Source organism: Bombina bombina, chromosome 2 (genome assembly GCF_027579735.1).
Source record: "Bombina bombina isolate aBomBom1 chromosome 2, aBomBom1.pri, whole genome shotgun sequence".
Classification (NCBI taxonomy): domain Eukaryota; kingdom Metazoa; phylum Chordata; class Amphibia; order Anura; family Bombinatoridae; genus Bombina; species Bombina bombina.
In genome coordinates this window covers 689,315,117-689,339,911 of record NC_069500.1, presented here as the reverse complement: position 1 = coordinate 689,339,911, position 24,795 = coordinate 689,315,117, and the positions used below count along the sequence as shown (strand labels likewise).

Below are 24,795 nucleotides of genomic sequence, written 5' to 3'. Positions count from 1 at the left end.
TAGCTATTAAATAGTTAAGAACTATTTAATAGCTAAAATAGTTAAAATAATTACAAATTTACCTGTAAAATAAATCCTAACCTAAGTTACAATTAAACCTAACACTAGACTATCAATAAATTAATTAAATAAACTACCTACAATTACCTACAATTAACCTAACACTACACTATCAATAAATTAATTAAATACAATTGCTACAAAGAAATACAATTAAATAAACTAGCTAAAGTACAAAAAATAAAAAAGAACTAAGTTACAAAAAATAAAAAAATATTTACAAACATAAGAAAAATATTACAACAATTTTAAACTAATTACACCTACTCTAAGCCCCCTAATAAAATAACAAAGCCCCCCAAAATAAAAAAATGCCCTACCCTATTCTAAATTACTAAAGTTCAAAGCTCTTTTACCTTACCAGCCCTGAACAGGGCCCTTTGCGGGGCATGCCCCAAGAAATTCAGCTCTTTTGCCTGTAAAAAAAAACATACAATACCCCCCCCAACATTACAACCCACCACCCACATACCCCTAATCTAACCCAAACCCCCCTTAAATAAACCTAACACTAAGCCCCTGAAGATCATCCTACCTTGTCTTCACCATACCAGGTTCACCGATCGGTCCAGAAGAGCTCCTCCGATGTCCTGATCCAAGCCCAAGCGGGGGGCTGAAGAGGTCCATGATCCGGCTGAAGTCTTCATCCAAGCGGGCCAGAAGAGGTCTTCCATCCGATTGAAGTCTTCATCCAAGCGGCATCCATCCGGAGCGAAGCGGCAGCATCCTGAAGACCTCCACCGCGGAACATCCATCCTGGCCGACGACTGAACGACGAATGACGGTTCCTTTAAATGACGTCATCCAAGATGGTGTCCCTCAAATTCCGATTGGCTGATAGGATTCTATCAGCCAATCGGAATTAAGGTAGGAATATTCTGATTGGCTGATGGAATCAGCCAATCAGAATCAAGTTCAATCCGATTGGCTGATCCAATCAGCCAATCAGATTGAGCTTGCATTCTACTGGCTGATCGGAACAGCCAATAGAATGCGAGCTCAATCTGATTGGCTGATCGGATCAGCCAATCGGATTGAACTTGATTCTGATTGGCTGATTCCATCAGCCAATCAGAATATTCCTACCTTAATTCCGATTGGCTGATAGAATCCTATCAGCCAATCGGAATTCGAGGGACGCCATCTTGGATGACGTCATTTAAAGGAACCGTCATTCGTCGTTCATTCGTCGGCCAGGATGGATGTTCCGCGGTGGAGGTCTTCAGGATGCTGCCGCTTCGCTCCGGATGGATGCCGCTTGGATGAAGACTTCAATCGGATGGAAGACCTCTTCTGGCCCGCTTGGATGAAGACTTCAGCCGGATCATGGACCTCTTCAGCCCCCCGCTTGGGCTTGGATCAGGACATCGGAGGAGCTCTTCTGGACCGATCGGTGAACCTGGTATGGTGAAGACAAGGTAGGATGATCTTCAGGGGCTTAGTGTTAGGTTTATTTAAGGGGGGTTTGGGTTAGATTAGGGGTATGTGGGTGGTGGGTTGTAATGTTGGGGGGGGTATTGTATGTTTTTTTTTACAAGCAAAAGAGCTGAATTTCTTGGGTCATGCCCCGCAAAGGGCCCTGTTCAGGGCTGGTAAGGTAAAAGAGCTTTGAACTTTAGTAATTTAGAATAGGGTAGGGCATTTTTTTATTTTGGGGGGCTTTGTTATTTTATTAGGGGGCTTAGAGTAGGTGTAATTAGTTTAAAATTGTTGCAATATTTTTCTTATGTTTGTAAATATTTTTTTATTTTTTTGTAACTTAGTTCTTTTTTATTTTTTGTACTTTAGCTAGTTTATTTAATTGTATTTCTTTGTAGCAATTGTATTTAATTAATTTATTGATAGTGTAGTGTTAGGTTAATTGTAGGTAATTGTAGGTAGTTTATTTAATTAATTTATTGATAGTCTAGTGTTAGGTTTAATTGTAACTTAGGTTAGGATTTATTTTACAGGTAAATTTGTAATTATTTTAACTATTTTAGCTATTAAATAGTTCTTAACTATTTAATAGCTATTGTACCTGGTTAAAATAAATACAAAGTTACCTGTAAAATAAATATAAATCCTAAAATAGCTATAATATAATTATAATTTATATTGTAGCTATATTAGGATTTATTTTACAGGTAAGTATTTAGCTTTAAATTGGAATAATTTATTTAATAAGAGTTAATTAATTTCGTTAGATTTAAATTATATTTAACTTAGGGGGGTGTTAGTATTAGGGTTAGACTTAGCTTTAGGGGTTAATACATTTATTAGAATAGCGGCGAGATTTGGTCGGCAGATTAGGGGTTAATAATTGAAGTTAGGTGTCGGCGATGTTAGGGAGGGCAGATTAGGGGTTAATACTATTTATGATAGGTTTAGTGAGGCGGATTAGGGGTTAATAACTTTATTATAGTAGCGCTCAGGTCCGGTCGGCAGATTAGGGGTTAATAAGTGTAGGCAGGTGGAGGCGACGTTGTGGGGGGCAGATTAGGGGTTAATAAATATAATATAGGGGTCGGTGGTGTTAGGGGCAGCAGATTAGGGGTACATAAGGATAACGTAGGTGGCGGTCGGCAGATTAGGGGTTAAAAAATTTTTTCGAGTGTCGGCGATGTGGGGGGACCTCAGTTTAGGGGTACATAGGTAGTTTATGGGTGTTAGTGTACTTTAGAGTACAGTAGTTAAGAGCTTTATAAACCGGCGTTAGCCCAGAAAGCTCTTAACTACTGACTTTTTTCCTGCGGCTGGAGTTTTGTCGTTAGATGTCTAACGCTCACTTCAGAAACGACTCTAAATACCGGAGTTAGAAAGATCCCATTGAAAAGATAGGATACGCAATTTACGTAAGGGGATCTGCGGTATGGAAAAGTCGCGGCTGGAAAGTGAGCGTTAGACCCTATTTTGAGTGACTCCAAATACCGGCGGTAGCCTAAAACCAGCGTTAGGAGCCTCTAACGCTGGTTTTCACGGCTAACGCCAAACTCTAAATCTAGGCCAAAGGAAATTAACACATCCAGGCAAGTTCCCCGCTTGCTTTTCCCCAGTAAAACTCCATGTGCACTGTTACCAATGCACATTGGTAACAGTGGACATGAAGTTTTACTGGGGAAAAGCAAGCAGAGAACTTGCCTGGATGTGCTAATTTCCTATGCAAAAATGTTGTATTGATTATATATATATATATATATATATATATATATATATATATATATCATTAATGATTCAGATAGAACATACAGTTTTTAACAATTTCCCATTCTATTCTATTATCTAATTATCTTCCTTCTCTTGGTATTCAGTGTTGAAAAGCATATCTAGGTAGGCTCAGGAGTAGAAATGCACTCCTGAGAGCTAGCTGCTGATTGATGACTGCACATATATGTCTCTTGTCATTGGCCTTTGAACAAATAACCAAGAGAATGTAGAAAAGTTAAAAATAGCAGTAAATTGGAAGGCTGTTTAAGCCACTTCTGTATAAAATATCAGTTGTCTTTGAAAACTAAAATGTCCTCAGTAATGTAAGTAATTTAATCATTCTTCAAACAAAACCCTGCTGTACTACTCTTTAACAGTGTTATCTGATTTTTCTTATAATGCACAGAAACCATTTGTTTTAATGATAACACAGCTTTTGGCAATTTATGTATTTTCTCAAAGCAAATACAATTTTATTTTTTTCAAAACCACAAACTGTGTTTTCCCAGAAAATATAAACCATGTATATATATATATGACTTTCTTTCTTATGAGCAAACATATTCCAAGCCCAAAGAGCCAGACTATGAGAAAACAGAATGTCTGCATAGGGTGTTGGTTTTTTAGGAGCAGAAGGGCAAACTAATTGGACAAACTTTGTTTCTCTTGGCATGTGAGACAACCTATGCCTCACTGTTACTGATATCTTAGGAGCCTTATATTTTAAGTGAAAAATGTCTAAGGATACAAAACAAATAAAATATTCCTGATTTTCTTGCAAAACTGGGACAAAGCGATAGTCTTCATACATCTAGTGAACTCAATTCTACACCTAACAAATTTATTTTGCTATAATTATGTTAGATGGAGAGTAATCTCATCACATATTATCACAATTCATGTATATTTGTTAATCAGTTTCCATTCACCATATAAACCAGTTATCAATCAAGACTAAAAGTCAGACTGTCAGCATGTGGGTGAGCTCTATGCCAGCTACAACTGGTACAAAACATATCTTCTCAGTCACAGATATCAGGCTCTGCAGGTTTCTTCACTTCTGAGATAGAGAGCTGCATTATAACTAATTGTGCAGTGCTTACATACAAAGCATATTTTTGCATACATTAATAGAATATAAAACTGCTGGGCACAACTATAATAGCATGATTGCTATTCCCCATGCTTTTCCTTGTTCACTTGTAGATCTCTTCAAAACATTTTCTTATTTGAAACTATTACTGGTGCTAGTTAATCAAGCTCCATATCCTTATACAGGGCACCATCATCTTAGAGCTTAGGTATTATTGAAATCTGTGACAGAGCTGTATGGCTCTAAATTATTCATGTGACTTTTTCTATATGCAATGTAACCTTTAAACTGTGTATTAAAACTGCAAACATGTAAACGGCATGCTTTGTATCGTGCGTGCTTACAGGTTGCACATAATGCAGCTGTGAAAAAGCTGGAAAAATCACTTATCTTTAACTACTTCTGTGAAAGAATACATGCGCTCCAGTATAAAAATGTGGAGCTTCACCAACCTGCATCTGTAAAGAGTTAAAAGAACAGAATGTTTCTGAAGAGAACTAAAGGCACAGAAAGTGATGGAATTATTCTGTTGAAACTGAGAAAAGTTAATTGTCCCTTTCCTACACTTGGCAAAACAGAACTGTTTTCAGAAATATTTCTGATTATTAAGGACAGATTTGTTTTTTATACAAATCTGTACCAAATATTTCATATTGTTTTTGTTAATTCTTGCAACATTTGTGAACAGCCCAGCTGGGAAAGAGTTAATTATAGCAATTAGCAAACACAGCAAGGTGTGGTTCCCTTATTAACAGTTTCACTGCTGGGCCACTCACAAAACTGGTTTTATAAGGAAAACTGCTTGTGGCTAAACTATACATTACAGTTTTTGTCAGCCTCTTTATTCAGAATACTGCTTAGATGATTTTGCAAGTAGAATTTAGAGAAAAAAAAACCCCAAAACCTACATAAGTAAATAAGAAAAAAACACTTGAAATAAGCTTGCCGATGCAATACATAGTCCCCACAATTATGCAATTTAACTTTACCAACCGTGTTTATGCAGTCTCACTGTACTAACCGTGTTTATGCAGTCTCACTGTACCTACCGTGTTTATGCAATCTCACTGTACCAACTGTGTATATGCAATCTCACTGTACCAACTGTGTATATGCAATCTCACTGTATCAACCGGGTTTATGCAATGTCACTGTGCCAACCGTGTTTATGCAATCTCACTGTACCAACCGTGTTTTTGCAATCTCACTGTACCTACCGTGTTTATGCAGTGTCACTGTGCCTACCGTGTTTATGCAATCTCACTGTACCAACCGTGTTTATGCAATGTCAATGTACCTACCGTGTTCATGCAATGTCACTGTACCAACCGTGTTTATGCAATGTCACTGTACCAACCGTGTTTATGCAATGTCTCTGTACCAACCATGTTTATGCAATCTCACTGTGCCAACCGTGTTTATGCAATGTCACTGTACCAACCATGTTTATGCAATCTCACTGTATCCTCTGTGTATATGCAATCCCACTGTACCAACCATGTTTATCCAATCTCACTGTACCAACCATGTTTATGCAATCTCACTGTACCAACCATGTTTATGCAGTGTCACTGTACCAACCGTGTTTATACAGTATCACAGTGCCAACCATGTTTATGCAATCTGACTGTAATAATCATGTTTATGCAATTTCACTGTGCCATCTGTGTTTATGCAGTCTCACTGTGCCAACCATGTGTATGCAATCTCACTGTACCAACCATGTTTATGCAATCTCACAGTACCAACTATGTTAATGCAATCTCACTGTAATAACCGTGTTTATGCAGTCTCACAGTACCAACCTTGTTTATGCAATCTCACTGTACCAACCGTGTATATGCAATCTCACTGTACCAACCGTGTATATGCAATTTCACTGTACCAACCGTGTTTATGCAGTCTCACTGTGCCAACCATGTATATGCAATTTCACTGTACCAACCATTTTTATGAAATCTCACAGTACCAACTATGTTTATTCAATCTCACTGTAATAACCGTGTTTATGCAGTCTCACTGTACCAACCGTGTTTATGCAGTCTCACAGTATCAACCGTGTCTATGCAGTCTCACAGTATCAACCATGTTTATGCAATGTCACTGTACCTACCGTGTTTATGCAACCTCACTGTACCAACCGTGTTGATGCAATTTCACTGTACCAACCATGTTTAATTTCACTGTACAAACCAGGATTGCATAAACAAGGTCAGTACAGTGAGACTGCATAAACACTGTCTGTACAGTAACAAATGGCCTTGTGAGAAATTGCACCTTTTAAAGAAAATAAATAAAATTACAGTGTGATAAATGTTTTAAAAAATGCACTATCATTTAAACCAAAAAAAAAAAAAAGAATCAAATGAATGAATATAATGAATATAAATTAAATGTCATAGACACCAGGGGCGCGATCCGATATAGGTCGTAGTTTTCGGCGCAAGCGAGGTAACCCGCGTCGCCCGCAGTTTCAGCTCGCAACTCGAGCTATCCAATATTCACCGCCGTCAGATGCTAAACTGGCGTAAGTCTGAAAAACCGACGAGCAGGCAAAATGTGCGCAAATACACCTTTTAGTCGTCGCAAGTACTTGCGCCTGTTTTTTGTTCACGTAAAGTCTCAATAAAGTGTAGTTTTATGCAAATTAGCCTACGACTCGTAAAAAATTACGCCAGTTCTAAGAGATGCGCCACGTAATGACGAGATTCAAAAATCATACTTAAACCCCTGCGCAGCCGCAATTTCTTTAGTGTGTTTGGTTGGTTCTTGGAGCTACAGCACACTACAGCGAGTATAGAGATTAGTGGTAAGAGTAGTGAGAAAGGAGCATCATCAAGTTAGTTAGGTCGGATTGTTGGTTGGATTGTTAAGCCAGTACATTTACTTACACTTTTTTTCATATTGCACACATTTTGCATACACACATATACAAAATACACAACACTTTTTTTTTATAACACCCAACACTCTTTATTTATCTTTTACAGTTTGAAAGGCTGAGTGTCTGGTTGTGATTGTGTGTGATTGAAGTGGGAGTGAGTGTGAGTGTGTGAGTGTGTGTAGTGTGAGGATGTCAGGGAGAGATAGGGCTGGGGGGAGGAGGGAAGGGGAGTCGCAGGGAGAGGATTATGTACAGGAGGAGCAGCAGGGTCCCCGTCAGGGAGTGAGCGGAGTGGGGAGAGGGAGAGCCAGAAGGGAGGATGGGAGTGGGGTTGCCCAAAGGCCAGGCACACTGAGAAGAGGGATAGAGGGTGCACATGGGGATAGAAGGGGGGAGGAGGGAGAGGATAGGGAGGAACCCACACCAGGGACATCCCAGGGAGGGAGCCAGGCAGACCAGGACGAGGAGCGTATGAGGTGTCCCAATTTCAGTTTTGCTGAAAACCTCGCTCTCGTCCAGGCTGTCCTGGAGAACCATAATGCCCTCTTTGGACAAGAGAAGGGCAAAGGAGTTGCCCGGAGGCGTAAGGATGCTTGGCAGAAGGTGGTGGAGGCCGTCAATGGAGTGTCCCAACAGAGGAGGAATGTTGACGGGCTTAAGAAGAGATGGAATGATTGCAAGAGGAGAGTCAAGGAGAGGATGGGCCAGGAAGCAATCTCCCAGAGGGCAACAGGAGGTGGGCCTCACTATGAGGCCGAATACAATGAGTGGCAGGAGCTCATTCGTCGGTCCCTGAGCCTCACAGCAGTCCGTGTACTTCCAGGGGCTCGTGACTCAGGGACTGCAACATCAGCACAGCATGCTGGTGAGTAACATCCCACACACTAGTATAATATGTATTTGAGTTATAACATCCTATATTGTCACACATTCATGTACACAATGAGGATCATGGTATTTTGATTACTAACAACTAAATATACAATGATATTTAACATTAAAGGGACATGAAACACAAAGATATTTTTTCATTATTCAGATAGAGAATATAGTTTTAAACAACATCCAAATTTACTTCCATTATCTATATTTAATTTTTATTTTGAAAATCTTAGTTTATTAAATATCAATGCACATGGGTGAGGCAATCACACGAGGCATTGATGTACAGCCACCAATCAGCAGCTTCTGAGCCTATCAAGAAATGCATATCAGCTAAGAATATCAAGATAATGAAGCATATTAGCTAATGGAAGTAAATTACAATTTATTTAGAATACCATGCTTGTCTAGCTGAATCATGAAATAATAAATATGTTTTGCATGTCCATTTAATGCTACTTAACACATTGAAAATCATGATATGAGGTAGAATAGTGAAATACTAACATGTCTCAGAGTAACACAGGCCACAAGCCACATGTAGACCTTTCAGTAAATGGACACCATAGTCATCACAACCATAATGTCACTTAAAGAACACATTTTCTCCATCACTGACATGTACACAGAACTATTGTATGAAACACATACATGTATAATTAGCATATTCCAAACCCTCATATCACAAATCTCAATGTGCACAAGCATGTTATAGAGTTTGACATGAGAATGTGGATAGGCCCTAGCATGTAAATTGTATGCCCACATGGATAGATATGTGACTGTACTAATCACTCTCATCATTTGACTCCTTCACAGAACCTCCAGTCACCAGGGTGCCTACGCCCATGAATCCCCCAACACCGGTTCTAAATATATGTCCACCACAACCACCGGTACAGATAAGAGAGCAGGAGTATGCCAGGCATGAGATGTCTTGGACTGTGTCCATTGAAAATCCACATATCATGCCACCTGCATTAGAGGAGGATACCTGGCAGGACCCGTGGCAGGAGGAATATTCCTATGGCTTGGAGGGGGAGCCCCACCAGCCCCAAAGGGTAGATGTATTTCCCCCCCCAACAATATCAGGGCACTACAGGAGTATACCAGCAGGCTGAGTGGATGCACACCAGCGGACATTGGGACTATCGGTCCATCCCGACATCTGGACCATCATCTTCAGTTGGAAGGGCTCCACCAACTGTAATCCATCGCCCTGCACCTCCAGCTCATATCCCTGTGGCTGCACCTCCAGCTGAGATATCTCTTCCTGCACGTCCAGCTGCTGTTTTTTTTCAGGCACCTCCAACTGAGGTTATTGTTCCGGCACCTCCAACTGAGGTTAATGTTCCGGCACCTCCAACTGAGGTTAATGTTCCGGCACCTCCAACTGAGGTTAATGTTCCGTCACCTCCAACTGAGGTTAATGTTCCGGCACCTCCAACTGAGGTTAATGTTCCGTCACCTCCAACTGAGGTTAATGTTCCGGCACCTCCAGCTGAGGTTGTTGTTCCGGCACCTCCAGCTGAGGTTGTTGTTCCGGCACCTCCAGCTGAGGAACACGTCATTGAAAGAGTGCCTATTGTCCCTGCTGATGAAGAGCCCATGGATCAATTGAGTTCTGCCATGGGTGATGAATATATCTCACTACAGAGGAGGCAAACTTTGACCTGTGAGACTCTAACGGAAACGTGTCTGAATATGCAGAGGGAACAACACAGGTTCCATAGAACCCAACACCGTTTGCAACAGAGGTCGAATGAGCTGCAAAGGGACATGGCAGCATCGCTATCAGCTATGGTCCAAAATCAGAATCAAATGCTACGTGTAATATCGGACATGCAAATCCAAAGTGACCAAAGATGGAGGGAACAGAATCAACTGTTGGGGGCTTTGGTGGAGCATTTCACCCAACAGCAGGACATGGCATCAAGTATCTCCTCTGTGACCAGCACTCCTAGTGTATCCACACAACCCAGGAGAGGCAGAAGACCCACACCAGGCCCCTCATCTAAGAGGCCTAAAAAAAAAAAAATATTATTCAATTTCATTGAAAATCTTGTCCTCTGTTATTTACTATCTAATTGTCATCCACATCCATGTGAGTTGTGTTTTAGTACAGTAATATTGGTAAAACATATAATAATACCTGTGTTGAAATGGACCAAAAAGGAATTATTATAATGTTTATGACATATTCATGCTCAATAAACAACATGACATGGTTGTGTCTCAACGGTACATATAGTAATATTAACTTCTAAGATGTACATCAAGGTTTCTCACATCCAATATAAATTGACACGTTGGTATATATAACTAATAATATATTTAAAGAAGGTGTGAACATAAGGTATAAATATCCATTATCCTCATTCTTAATGATAGTGAACTAAACATGAATAAAACAAATTATAAATATACAGTAATTAGGGTTGTTAAAGGGACATTAAAGCAAATATTTGTACTTCATGATTTTGAAGGAGAAGATAATTTCAAAAATAAACTATAATTTCATTCTATTATTTCTGTAGATTCATTCTATTGATATTCTTTGCTGAAAACAATATCAAGATATGTTTGGTAGCTGATGATTAGTAGCTGTATATAGATGCCTCCTGAAATTTCTTCACTGTGTGCATTTCTATGTCTTCATTAAAGTATATCTAAATAAATAATGAAAATAGGTAATTGATTTAAATTATAAGGTTTGTGAAAAATTATCTTCTCTATCCTTAATCATGAAACAATATGTTTGGGTATAGTGTCCCTTTAAGGGAAGGGGGTTGGGATGTAGTAGTTTCACTTACATGCAGTGGAAATCCAAACTTTTACATTCTGCAAGACATGATATATACACATGCAATGGTTGGTGAGGTACTGTCAAACATCATAATACATGTGAATGTTACGGTTTACTGTAATTATGAATAAGTAACTTACAGGTGAAGTATTCCCGGATGACATAATCCCTCACTTCATTCCCCCTCAGTGTCCCCCTGTCCACATCCTCAAGTACAGGAACCAGCTGCTGCTGCTGCTCTGGGTCAATGTCCCCCAACAAACGTGTGTCCACAGCAATGTTGTGTAGAATACAGCAAGCATTGACAATGGAACACACTTTGTTGGGGTTATACTGTAGTGCTCCGCCTGTAACATCCAGACACCTGAACCTGGTTTTTAATAGGCCAAAGCTCCTTTCAATGACATTCCTTGTTCTTATGTGTGCCTCCTGGTACCTGAGTTGTGGCTCTGTAATGGGGTGCACCAAGGGGGTTAATAGCCATGGTCTGCAGCCGTACCCTGCGTCACCTGTCATGTAACATATGTGTTTGGATTACTACAGGTACATCATGTGCTTTAAAGGGACACAACATGAATCACATATAAAAGATAGATTTAAAAAAAAAATTAATGGAAGTAATCAGGATAGTTAATTTAAATTAAAAGGCCTATCTGAATAATGGAAGAGCAATTTATTATAGACTGTCCATTTAATATGAACCTGCAATTGTTAGCAGCTTGATAATTAACTTTGATTAGATCATTTTCTCCATTCTATAGATAACTCTTGATGACAAGCATATTAGATATGCTCAATAGCTGCTGATTGGTGGCTGCACATAGAAGCCTCATATGATTGGCTCATATATGTGAATTAGTAATTTAAAAAAAATATATATTTAAAGAATGAATAAAATGATATAAGAGAAGTGAATTATAATGCTGTTTAACATTGTATTCTCTATCTGACACATGAGATGACAATATGTGTTTAGTGTCCCTTTATTATAAATATACAGACAGAATGAAGGTACTCACCAAGCAGCCATCCTCCCGAAAGTGTTCCATTTTCAAACATATTGAATAAGGAGGTCTGGCGCAGGATGTAGGAATCATGTGCACTCCCTGGGAAGCCTGCATACACATGTAAGAATTTCAGATTGGTATCGCAGACCATCTGGCAATTCAATGAGTGAAACCCTTTCCTGTTAATATAGAGGATTGTCTCCTCATGTGGGGCCACAATACGAACATGTGTGCAATCAATTGCCCCCATGACATTAGGAATACCCCCCAGTCGATAGAAGCCTTGTTTAAGACGGTTCCATTCCTGGGGGGTATGGGGGAAATGAATGTATCGTTGTGTCTGGTTATCTAGAGCAGTCAGAACCTCCCCTAGAATCCTGGAGAAGGTAGACTGCGCTAGGCCAGACACAAGCCCCTCTGTTGACTGGTATGAGCCAGTTGCCAGGAAGTGTACAACACACAACAGCTTCTGCATACCAGTCAGAGCTCGGTTCCTATACGCTTGAGGGTCAATTTCATCCTTCAACACCTCATATAGGTTAATGAGGCTTGCAGATGTCAAGCGATATTTTTCCCTGACCTCCACTTCTGTCATCCCAAACAGGGTGACCCTAACCCTGTGTACCCTTGGTGCTCTTCCCCTCTGCTGATGCCTTCGTCTTATAGGCCCTGCTGGCCTATGGGCAGCTGCAGCAACAGCAGCATGGGGAGCACCAGGAACAGGGACAACAGCAGGAGGAGCAGGGAGGGCAGCAGCAGCAGCTGGAGCAGGGACAGCTACAGCACCATGACCAGGGACCTCAGCAGCAGGGATACCATCCAAAACAGGGGCTTGTAGGGGTTCCAGCACCCCTTGTGCCCCACGACGCTGTCTGACTCTAAATGCAATATACTGCAAGGGAAACATGGTGGCTAATGAGGGTGTGCATTTGCAGGTGTTTTAAGGTTGCAGGTGAGGGGTTGTGCTGTTTGTGATTGGTTTGACACACTTGCAGGGGCAGGAATAATAAATGCTTTTAAGAGGTTAACTATTTGTGAACAAGCTGCTGCTATGTATATTGTTAGGCATGCATTTGTTAGGCCTTCTGAGAGTTATGTTGGTTTCTAAGTCAGTGCAAGGGTACCTGCGCCTTCAATTTGTGGCGAGCTGAGAATGGCGTAGATTTTGAAAAATCTGCGCGCGTAAGTCCTTACGCCGTATATAGGATAGCAAATTGCGCGTGTTTTGTATGTCAGTCTATGGGCCAAAAAACTACGGGCGACGCCAGAAATCTACGCGCGTAACTTCTAGCTTACGCCGTATATAGGATACCAAATCCGCGCAAATATTGGCGTCGCCAACTTTTGCGGGCGACGATTTTTATCGGATCGACCCCCTGTAGTGTACACCCATAATGTATCAGCTCAAATTACTAATTCATTTACAAGTTGTGAAAAGGTTAATTTCAAACATGTAAATTGTTTTTGTTCTTCTCCAGTGTACAACAGTATTGTAAGGGATATTGTTGCCAAATGAACGTTGCATTAGAGATTTGCATTTGCATAAGGCATAACTGGTAGCTTTCTGGTTACTTTTCATTCTCTTTTAGCTCTGGTGAGCTGAGCCTTGAGTGGGAAAACTTTACTTTTGTAATACAAGTGCACATAATATACATATGGTAGCAGTTTCACACAAGTGCATTGTACGCTAGAAACATCACAAAAGTACTGTTTCACTTGTAATCTATGCCTTTAAGTAAAAATCTTAAAGGTATAGTCTAGTCAAAACTAAACTTTCATGATTCCAACAGAGCATGACATTTTAAGCAACTCTCTAACTTACTACTAATATCAATTTATTTTCATTCTCTTGGTATCGTTATTTGAAAAATCTGGAATGTAAGCTTAGAACTTGGCCCATTTTTGGTTCAGCAACTGGGTAGTGCTTGATGATTGGTGGCTACATTTATGCTTGATACCCCTGCTCGCAACCAATCGGTCAGGGGGTGGCATTGCAGAAGCATTTCTCAAGAAATGCTTGTGCAATGTTAAATGCTGTCGGCATTTAGCGATGCCGCTACAGCGAATCATATCCGTCCGGCATATAATAAATTGGACTTGATAACTTGAGTGCAATCACGATTTACACTAGAATGATTACCGCGACTTCAGAGCTCTGGTAAACTGTTTTTTCGAAACTTAAAAGTAGCACAAAACACATCAAAATACATTACAAAGTAAACTTACACTCATAATAACACTATCTAATAAAAATTATTCACAAAAATATTGCACACAAAAGTTATAAAAAAAAAGGCATCAAAAGGCTTTAACATTGAGTTACATACATATACATGTTTAAAGATGGATATATATATATATATATATATATATATATATATATATACATATATATATATATATATATATATATATATATATATATACAGTACATACATATGTATTTATATGTGTATATATGTATTTACAGTAATTTTATATATTGATTTTAAATTTATTTTTATTTTTACCAAAATGTTAATATAATCTAATAATATAATTTTAGTTTCTTGTAAAAGGGGAATGACCTATGTTTTTTAATTCAGTCTTCTAAATGGAAATTAAAAAAAATATATATGTATATAGTAAACCATCTAAAGATTTTACAATAGATATGACAAGTTTAATATGACAAGTTATGAAGATTCAGCACATTAAATTCTGGTTATTAAGCTAGCTTTGATTCAACCTTGATTTTTAAAAGAATGCATGACGCTTAGACTTGTTTTACTGCATCCTGCATTTATCCGGCTTTTCTACTAGTCAATTAGTGACTTTATTATTGAACAAATTGTATTCTTGCCTGACTGCTGACTCTGTATTTGCTGTTGACATTTTCTGGAGAAATGGGAATCATTACACTTTCCTCAGCTGCCGAGAAGCTGGAGCCAAAGCCTACAAAATAACATTATAGAAACACATGTTAGATCAACCCAGTCATTAGCATTAACATTCAGGAGCAGAAGTTCAGTAAATTAACCCCTTATTTGAAAGGAACAGAAACAAAATGTCATGGTAGCCACAGAGCAGTTTTTCCCCATAAATGATTTTGGTAAACTCAGCCTCAGACACTAAGAGCTATCATTAGAAGGAATCTATTTTTAACTTAATTCTTACATTAAATTGATGTTCAGCACTAGAGGACTCACATTTCTGTAATACCACTGAATAAGCAAACCTCACATTACAATACTGCAATACCACTGAATGAGCTCAGCAGCACTTTCTGGTCATCCAAAGTAAAAATTCAGACAAAATCACTAATACAATTCTGTGCATGTCAGTCTTTTTTATATATTTTGAAATTGATTGCAAAGCTTATCTGGATACAGAAGATGAAACAGAATGTAGAACATTTTTACACATTTGACGTTTCTTATCTTTTAAACTGTAGGATGCGTTTTCAGTTACAGAAGTTACAGCATATCAATTTATAGATGAAATAAATGTGGATGTAAAAGGAACACAGCACTGAATATTGCAAAACTAATTAAATAAAATTAAATTTAGAGAAAAAAAACTGTTTTTTTTTCCACCTTGATATCTCTCTCTATTTTTAATTGATTGAATCACTTCACGCATAAATTATCATGTCCTGGAAGTATTTTGAAATAATCCAAATAGTGGAATCTAACTAAACTTCTGTTTGCTAGTAGAAATACTATTAATAACTATTTTGTTTTGCATTAAAGGGATATGAAACCCAAATATTTTCTCTTTCATGATTCAGATATAGCATGGGATTTTAAACAACTTTCTTATTTACTTTTATTATCAATTTTTGCCCGTTCTCTTGGTACTTTCTTTATTCAATAGCAGGAATCTAAGCCAGTCCATTTCTGGAACACTATATGGCAGTATTTTTGCAAGAATTATACATTTGCAAGAGCACTAGATGACAGCACTTTTTACTGCCATGTCTGACTCCAGATAGCTACCTAGGTATCTCTTCAACAAAGAATACCATTGTAACAAAGCAAATATAACCCCTTAATGACCAAGAAAATACTGGGTACAACCTACAAAAAATGGTCGCTGGAAGTGATCGTGATCGATATTGAGGCATCGTGTTATACCCTTTGGTAAGCAACCGATGCAGTCTGCATCGGCCAGCGATGGTGCCGATCATTGGTGGCATGGGAGGGATAGGAGGGAGGCTGGTGGGCGGCAGAAGGAGGACAAGAGGGGGTGTGAGAGGGGTGGGAGGGGGCAGGAGGGGGTAGTAGAGGAGCAGGAGTGGGCGGGAGTGTGTGGGAGTGGGCAGGAGCGCTTACACTACGGAAAGTGAGAAGTGAGGAGGGAGAGGGGGTATATAGTAAAATGATCTGGGAGGGGGTAGGGTGGTAGGGGAATGAAGAGGGGGCAGCTACACTACTGAAAATAAATCTTTATATGTATGTATATATATATATATATATATACATATATATATATATAGCCAAAAAATATAGGAAACTAAGTACTGGCAGAAAGATGGGGTGACCTTTGGGGGGTGGGGGAGGGAAGAAAGCTGCTTGAGAAGGGTCAGGAAGGGATCAGGGGGTGGGATGTGTCAGGTGGGAGGCTGAACTTTACTCTAAAGCTAAAATTAACCCTACAAGCTACCTAATTAGCCCCTTCACTGCTGGGCATAATACAAGTGTGGTGTGTAGTGGCATTTAGCAGCCATCTAATTACCAAAAATCAATGCTAAAGCCATATATGTCTGCTATTTCTGAACAAAGGGGATCTCAAAGAAGCATTTACAACCATTTGTGCCATAATTGCACAAGCTGTTTTGTTTAATTTCAGTGAGAAACCTAAAGTTTGTGAAAAAGTGAACAATTTTTTTTTTTATTTGATCGCATTTGGCGGTGAAATAGTGGCATGAAAAATACCAAAATGGGTCTAGATCAATACTTTGGGTTGTCTACTAAAAAAAAATATCCATGTGAAGGATTATTCAGGGATTCCTGACAGATATCAGTGTTACAATGTAACTATCGCTAATTTAAAAGAAAAAATGGTTTGGAAATAGCAAAGTGCTACTTGTACTTATTGCCCTATAACTTGCAAAAAAGCAAAGAACATGTAAATATTGGGTATTTCTAAACTCAGGACAAAATTTAGAAACTATTTTGCATGTTTGTTTCTTTTTTGGTGGTTGTAGATGTGTAACAGATTTTGGGGGTTAAAGTTAGAAAAAGTGTGTTTTTTTTTTCATTTTCTTTTCATCATATTTCATTAAAAAAAATTACAGTAAATTATATGATATGATGAAAATAATGGTATCTTTAGAAAGTCCATTTAATGGAGAGAAAAGCGGTATATAATATGTGTGGGTACAGTAAATGAGTAAGAGGAAAGTTACAGCTAAACACAAACACTGCAGAAATATAAAAACAGCCCTGGTCCTTAACGGTAAAATAATTGAAAAATGGTCTGGTCACAATGGGGTTAAAAGTAAATTGGAAACTTTTTTTTTAATTTCATGCTCTGTCTAAATCACAAAAGAAGATTTTGGGGTTTTATATCCCTTTAACAAATGTATCAGATAAACTTATTGCGCATTAAATAAAACTTTTGTTATCTACAAAAAGATATTATGGAGACCATTCACGCAGGTTCATTCACTTCAAATGTGAAGAAACAAATTAACATAAATAGATAGATAGATAGATAGATAGATAGATAGTTGGAGGATAGATGATAGATAGATAGATAGATAAAGCTGTACAGATATAGCTTGTTAGAGTTATAATAATAACTTTTATATTATTATATCATACCATATGTTGTTTCTTTACAAACTAGTGATATGAGGTATAATAAACATTTTTCAATACATTTTGAATAAGAAAGAAAAAGGATAATCTCTCAATTTAGAATGCAAATGCTTAGAGACTGTGACAGGACACAGCTAAACGATGATTCAAAGAATACATTTGGCCACTTGGGCTTTAAGCTAAAAAAGTATTCAAGCAAATGAACCATGTCTGATTAATGTTTATACCACAGTGCTGCTATTCCACCTCTACACATAACTTTAGTTTCTATTAAAAAACTCCAGAAATAGCTCGGCCATAATGTCTCTCTTGTTGTAATAGGCTGTTGGAAGCAAACAGGAACATCACATAGTGCCAGCTACTGTAGTGGAATAATTGCTTTGCAGGAGCTGAGCATTTGAAGTGATCAACACCAAATGTGCTTATAAGTTTGTTTTCAATAATTGAACATCAGCTGATGTAGTGGATGTGCCAACAATTTAGTATCACATTAAAATATATGAGTAGCAATACAGTAAGACTAAGTAAACACGGGTAGGTGTACAATATTACACACTACTTCACTCAGCAAGGTATTGTTTTGTTAATATATCAATAAACTTAACTATCATTGCAATATATTGTCCCTGGTAATATGTATAGCTTTAATATTTATATGTTCTGTAAAATTACTGCTAAATTATCACAGTGCTATCCCGCAGAATGCCTTAACTTTTTCAGTTCATTTTATTATGTAATGCTCTTTCAAAGTTTATCGGTTTATACGTTTATGGAGTGTGATAATGCTAATCAATATGCATATTAATAATTATTATCAAACAGGCAATGCATTTCATTTTATAAGAAGAGTGCACATATTTTAAGACTTCCATTTGATGATAAAAAGCAACCCATAACCATTGAGCATGCAGCTAACTGCTAACAAGTAGGAACCTGCTAGATTCGGTATGGTGACTAAGAAGAGGTTTTTAATGAGTGGATATTAGTGGTTGGGACCAGATAGTCCTATAAGGGTATTTACAGAGGGTAGAATTTAGGATTAATTGTGGTGGGATGCTGAAGTCAGAGTTGTTTAGATTATCTCAGGTGGGGAGGGGCATCAGGGGGTTTCGCAGTGTTAGTAACCATTGGGGGGTCATATAAGATACGTTTAGCGCTAAGAAGAGTATATTAGTTATTAGGAATATTTGCAAAGGGGAGAAGTTGTAGTTTAGGTCAAGTCAGAGTGGTTAATGTTATCTGAAGTGAGGAGGGGGTCTCAGGGTAAGTTGTGGTGAAGGGATATCAGTGATAAAGGGTTTTAGAACTTATACTATTTATTTAGTGAAAACATTCTACACAATTCCCAGTTTTATTGTATTTTGAGTTTTCTACATGAATGATTATATGTGAGAGTGCTGAAAACATGACATTATAAAAAAAAGTTTAGCACCATTCATTTAAGTGCAATATTTAGAATGTTAAGTAATTGTACCCTAACCATACTTTTATCAATAATAATTAGGACTATAAGCAGAGAATTATATAACATAAAAAATGTTTAATAAAATACCCTGTAATTACAAGATTTTCGCAGGCTGGAAGTAAATTACCATACTACTTGAGTGAGAACATTTTTATAAATGTTTTACAAATTTGCAGCCATTTTTTTTTTCTCAATAGGTAAACTCCGCCAACCATTTGCCTTATTTGGAGTAGCCAGTCTGAGATAAACAAGGCTTGTCACAGCCATTTTATCAGCATTGTTTTGCAGTGGTTCACTTAGACTTGTGAAGCCTGTCAAGAACATTTCTAAATCTTAGATTTTTTTTGAGTTAAATTACAGGAAAAAAATGTAAAATAAATAATTGAATGGTACTTTACAATGCATAACTAATGAAAGTGGTTTTACTATGCATTATTATTTTTTTTATATATTACAGTGCCAAGGTGTTTTATGTCCCAATAAGTAATACAATATTGAGGATTAATAAAAAGGAAACACCACTTCATTGATATTTACCTGAAATTAAATTTACCATTCAATTCGAGATGAACAGTAGTTATTACCTTTAAGGAGCAACAGTTAAACATGTTAGATATATTTTTCTATGTAAAGACTGTTTAATGGGACAATGTACCAATGGGAGGTAGCTGAACAGGATTCAGTGTATATTCCAAGCAGCTGTAGGACCATCTTTTTAAATGGGCTGGGCTCTCTCCCACCCCCACATGGAGATTGATGTCTGCTGCTGTCTTTTATTTTCATTGCACTTTTATACAGAATACTGCAGTAGTCATATTTTCAGTATAGGTGGTGGCCTCAACCGGTAAAAGAGGCTATTTCAATTGACAAATTAAAAAGTATAGGAGGAATCTATAGACAATTTATGGTTGTGATGTTTACAAGATACTGGCCAGCCTCTATAACGACAATGCACGAACCACAAATGTCATTATCAAATTACAGGAAACGTAGGCAAAATATATAGTTTTATGCCCCTTAAAGTGATGGTAAATTGTAATGTTATTTAAATGCTAGACACAAGCTATAGAATAAATTAAAAGAACCTTAATTCATGAATTTAAAATGAAACTGCACTAAAATGTTTATTTTATGCACCCTACTACTAAAATAGCCTCTGCCACTGTATAGCTAGAATGATAAAAGAAGGAGAAGGAGGTGCTTCATAGGGTGAGTAAGTTCGAGCAAAAGTGGTCAACCTCAAAGACAGACAAAAGGCAACTCACATTTGGTAGGGTACTACTAGAAGTGCACGTGACAAGCTGGGGCACAGCGAGATTGACACAGGCAAGGACTGCTGACTGGAAGGTGCCACATACAAGCTCAGTGATGTTTGTTGCTGGTCAAACAGCGTAGGTGCGGTCTTGCACGTCACTGTCAGGTGATCAGCTCGGTCTCAGCTGAGGAATCAAAGTATCTCCAATATCGGATACAAAGTCCCAAACGACAAGGGAAGTGTGCTCACAGTGTGCTGAGTTTGTATGCGGCATCTTCCAGTTGGCAGTCCTTGCCTGTGTCAGTCTCTTGGGGGGGAACGGTGTGCCCCAGCTTGTGTCATGTGCACTACTAGTAGTGCCCTACCAAATCTGAGTTGTCCTTTGCTTGTCTTTGAGGTTAACCACTTTTGCTCAAACTTACTCACCCTATGAAGCGCCTCCTTCTCCTTCTTTTATCATTCTAGCTAACCAGGGACTCAGGATCCCTCTCCTGGAGCGACGGCTCGTGGGGTTGAATTGTGTTTTAAAGCGTTTGAATAATGCTACAATTTACCATCACTTTGATTTAACCGGCTGAGCAAAAATAACTTCCAGTACTCAATCAGTATTAAAATAAATATGACAGGCAACTTACTTGAACAGTCAGTTATTGATCGAGCTCGATTTGTGGTAGTTGTTCCATGAAACGGGCATGACAGACAGTAAGATTTTCCATGGTCAGGTTGATAGTAGTCTCTAGGACAAGGGTAACATGGTCGCAATCCTGAGCGGGAGAACTCACCTGCATGGCAGGGAACTTAACAAGAAGATAGCAGACATAGTTATATATAATTATATTTATATATATATATATATATATATATATATATATATACACAGTATATATATTTTGTATATAACATTATTGTAATCTAAAGGTGAAAACTATATCAACAATTTGGCCAATCCACAACTACTCTTCTTCCTTTTCTCCCAATATCCACTCAATATCACACTCCTGTACTTTTCATGCCCCAACCTTGCATTTAGATACTTTGACATATATACACATTTGTTTTAGACAAATCATTAATAAAAAAAAAAGTTTTAATTTCTTCCAAAATTAATCTATTGACATATTTGTTTCAAGCTAATTTTTGTTAACATTATTAGTTTTTCAACAAAATTTGTCTTCATTATTGCCTATTAACACTTCTCATCCTTATAATGTAAAGAGTCAATTAAATTACAAACCCAGTGGGTAAAATCCCTAACCCCAATTAATCTCTAAACTGCTACAGCCCCCAGTGCAAACCCCTACAAAAAAAAACTGCAGTTAAAATCCACTAATCCTAACTCCCTCAGCCACCACAACCACCAATGTAAAAAAAAAAAAACATAACCACTATTAACCAACACCACCCCCACTGCAACTCCCCCATGTCTAGAACATCCATAAATGCTATTGAGCTTAAAACTGCCACAACCCCTATAAAAAACCACAACAACCCATTACATGAAACCCCAAACAGCTAACCTCTCTAAACAGCTATTGACCCCTAAACTGTTACAAACCCAGCGCAAAAATAAAAACAGTAAAAAAAAAAAAGATTAAACCCTAAGCAACCATAACCTCCAACTATACATAACAAAAACTCACTGCTAAAACCCCTATCAGTTAGTAACCCTTAACACTCTAGAACACTCAATTTAAATGACCCTAATGGTAATTAGCCTCTAAACCACTACAGCCCAAACACAAACCACCTAACTGCTAATTACCCACCAACCAGTTTAATACCTGCTAGGGTGTTTAGCAGTCTAGGGGTTAATAGTGGCTAGGATTTTTTATATATATATATGTCTTCAAAAGTTAGGAGTTTTTATCCATGGGGTTGTGGTATTTAAAGGTAAATAATGTTTAGAGATGTTTGAACTGGGGGTTGTGCAGTTTAGGGGTTAATACTGGTTAAGGGGTTTTAGCTGCTTTTTTTGGAGGTTATGGGGTTGTGGTGGTTTAGAAAAATAATGTTTATTTATTTTAATTAGATTGTAATTAATAAGTCATTCAATTTGTATTTGTTATTTTTTTGTTTTGTTAAAGGAACAGTTGAAAATTAGTTATTTTTGCATAACAAAACCAAATGTTCCTGTCTACCTTCAGTAAAATCGCAGTTATTTTTCAGTTTAAAATTGCCATTCACCCAATGAGGCCCATTTATCAATCACCGAATGGAGCTTGAAGGGCCGTGTTTCTGGCGAGTATTTAGACTCGCAAGAAACAGCAGTTATGAAGCAGCGGTCTAAAGACCACTATCGCCACAATACAACCCGATCGAGTACAATCGGGTTGATTGACACCCCCCTGCTGGCAGCCCATTGGCCGCGAGTCTGCAGGGGGCGGCGTTGCACCAGCAGCTCTTGTGAGCTGATGGTGCAATGCTGAAAACGGAGAGCGTATTGCTCTCCGCATTCAGCGAGGTCATGCGGACCTGATCCGCACTGTTGGATAAGGTCCGCAAGACCGTTGATAAATTGGCCTCAATATACTTTGGTGAAAATGTTAAGGTTTTATGTATTTTTCTATCTATTTATATATCTATTTATCTATCTATCTATATCTATCTGATTGCCTATTTTAGTAATTTAAATGGTTTTAAAGTGACATAATACCCATATGCTAAATAACTTGATGCAGCATAACTGTAAAAAGCTGACATGAAAATATCACCTGAACATTTCTATGTAAAAAAGGAAGATATTTGACCTATAGATTTCTTCAGCTAACAAGAATATGTGTTCTGATGAACAGTTATACCATAGCATCAGCAGTTCTGAGGTCATGCTATGCTTTGCTGGGATCTTGTGAGATTTCACTGAAATATTGTAAGATTTATATTAACTTCCTTAAACTGAATAGGGAAATAACATAACTGTGTATCCGCATGCCAGATGCACACTCCCTTGCAAGTCTTGGGACTAGTATCCTGATTGTAAAGTTACCTTTACAACCAGGGTTGAATACTTAGGGGATTTTGAGGTAAATACCTTCCTTTTTTACATAGATTTGTTCAGGTGATTTTTTCTAGTCAGCTTTTTACAGCTATACTGCATCACTTTCAAATTCTTCAACATTTGGGTACCATGCCCCTTTAAGGAATTTTAAACATAAAGCATTTAATGTGTATATTATCAGCTACCCAATAATATTGGTGTTTTTTTAAATAAATTGTGATCTGTGATGTCATGTATGATCTAATATGTGAGGCCAAGTATTGCAGGTGTATTATATATATATATATATATATATATATATATATATATATATATACAGTATATATATATGTACTGGTAGCAGGTGTCCCAGCACTCCAGCCTAGGCAATGTATCAGCCACCTGGGTGCAATCCTCAAAAGGTCATGTATAGATTTGTTTGAAAGTGAGGGGCGTTTTGGGAGCGCGGCTATGCGCCGACTTAAAATTTTCTTTGTCTTGAAGAAGGCTCTGATGTGAGCCGAAACGTAGACTTTGTCCTTGATGACTCATTGTGGTTTTAAATAAAAACATTTTTCTTTAAAAAACCTGAGAGTGCCCTTCACTTTCAAAAATAAAAATAAAAATATTATATATATATATATGTACATGTATATATATGTATGTCTGAGGAGGGGGGTGACCCAAAAAATATTATAAGACATTATGAGATTATATTAAGGTATTAAAGGGACACTGTACCCATTTTTTTTATTTCGTGATTCAGATAGAGCATGAAATTTTAAGCAACTTTCTAATTTACTCCAATTATCAAATTTTCTTTATTCTCTTGGTATATTTATTTGAAATGCAAGAATGTAAGTTTAGATGCCGGCCCATTTTTGGTGAACAACCTGGGTTGTCCTTGCTGATTGGTGGATAAATTCATCCACCAATAAAAAACTGCTGTCCAGAGTCTGAACCAAGAAAAAAAGCTTAGATGCCTTCTTTTAAAAATAAAGATAGCAAGAGAATGAAGAAAAATTGATAATAGGAGTAAATTAGAAAGTTGTTTAAAATTGCATGCTCTATCTAAATCACGAAAGAAAAAATTTGGGTTCAGTGTCCCTTTAAGAGTGCCTTCTTTACAGGAGTGGATATATATATATATATATACTGAGATTATTTTTGTAAGAATATCAAGAACATTAGTTGTATTTAATTATTTTCAGGAAAAATAATATTGCTGCAAGCATTGCGTATGTGTGATAGATAGTTAGCTAAGTGGAAGTGCTTATTATGTCTCCATGGATTTCTTATTAATTTTGAGGCATTAATTTATCTTGTCTGCTTTTATTTATTAATGCTAGTTTTCTTGCAATTTTTTTTTTTGTGCTGGA

The 24,795-nt window shown here is 37.6% G+C and overlaps 1 protein-coding gene across 1 annotated transcript in view; it reads right to left on the bottom strand.

Annotated features, from left to right (window-relative positions):
• Positions 1–24,795, bottom strand: part of SVEP1 (sushi, von Willebrand factor type A, EGF and pentraxin domain containing 1) — an 802,056-nt gene that overhangs the window by 416,708 nt on the left and 360,553 nt on the right. The window contains exons 19-20 of the mRNA XM_053702672.1: positions 21,078–21,239; positions 14,761–14,852 (exon numbers count right to left, since the gene is read on the bottom strand). Of these exons, the coding sequence (XP_053558647.1) occupies positions 14,761–14,852; positions 21,078–21,239 (254 nt within the window). The remainder of the gene's footprint in view (positions 1–14,760; positions 14,853–21,077; positions 21,240–24,795) is intronic.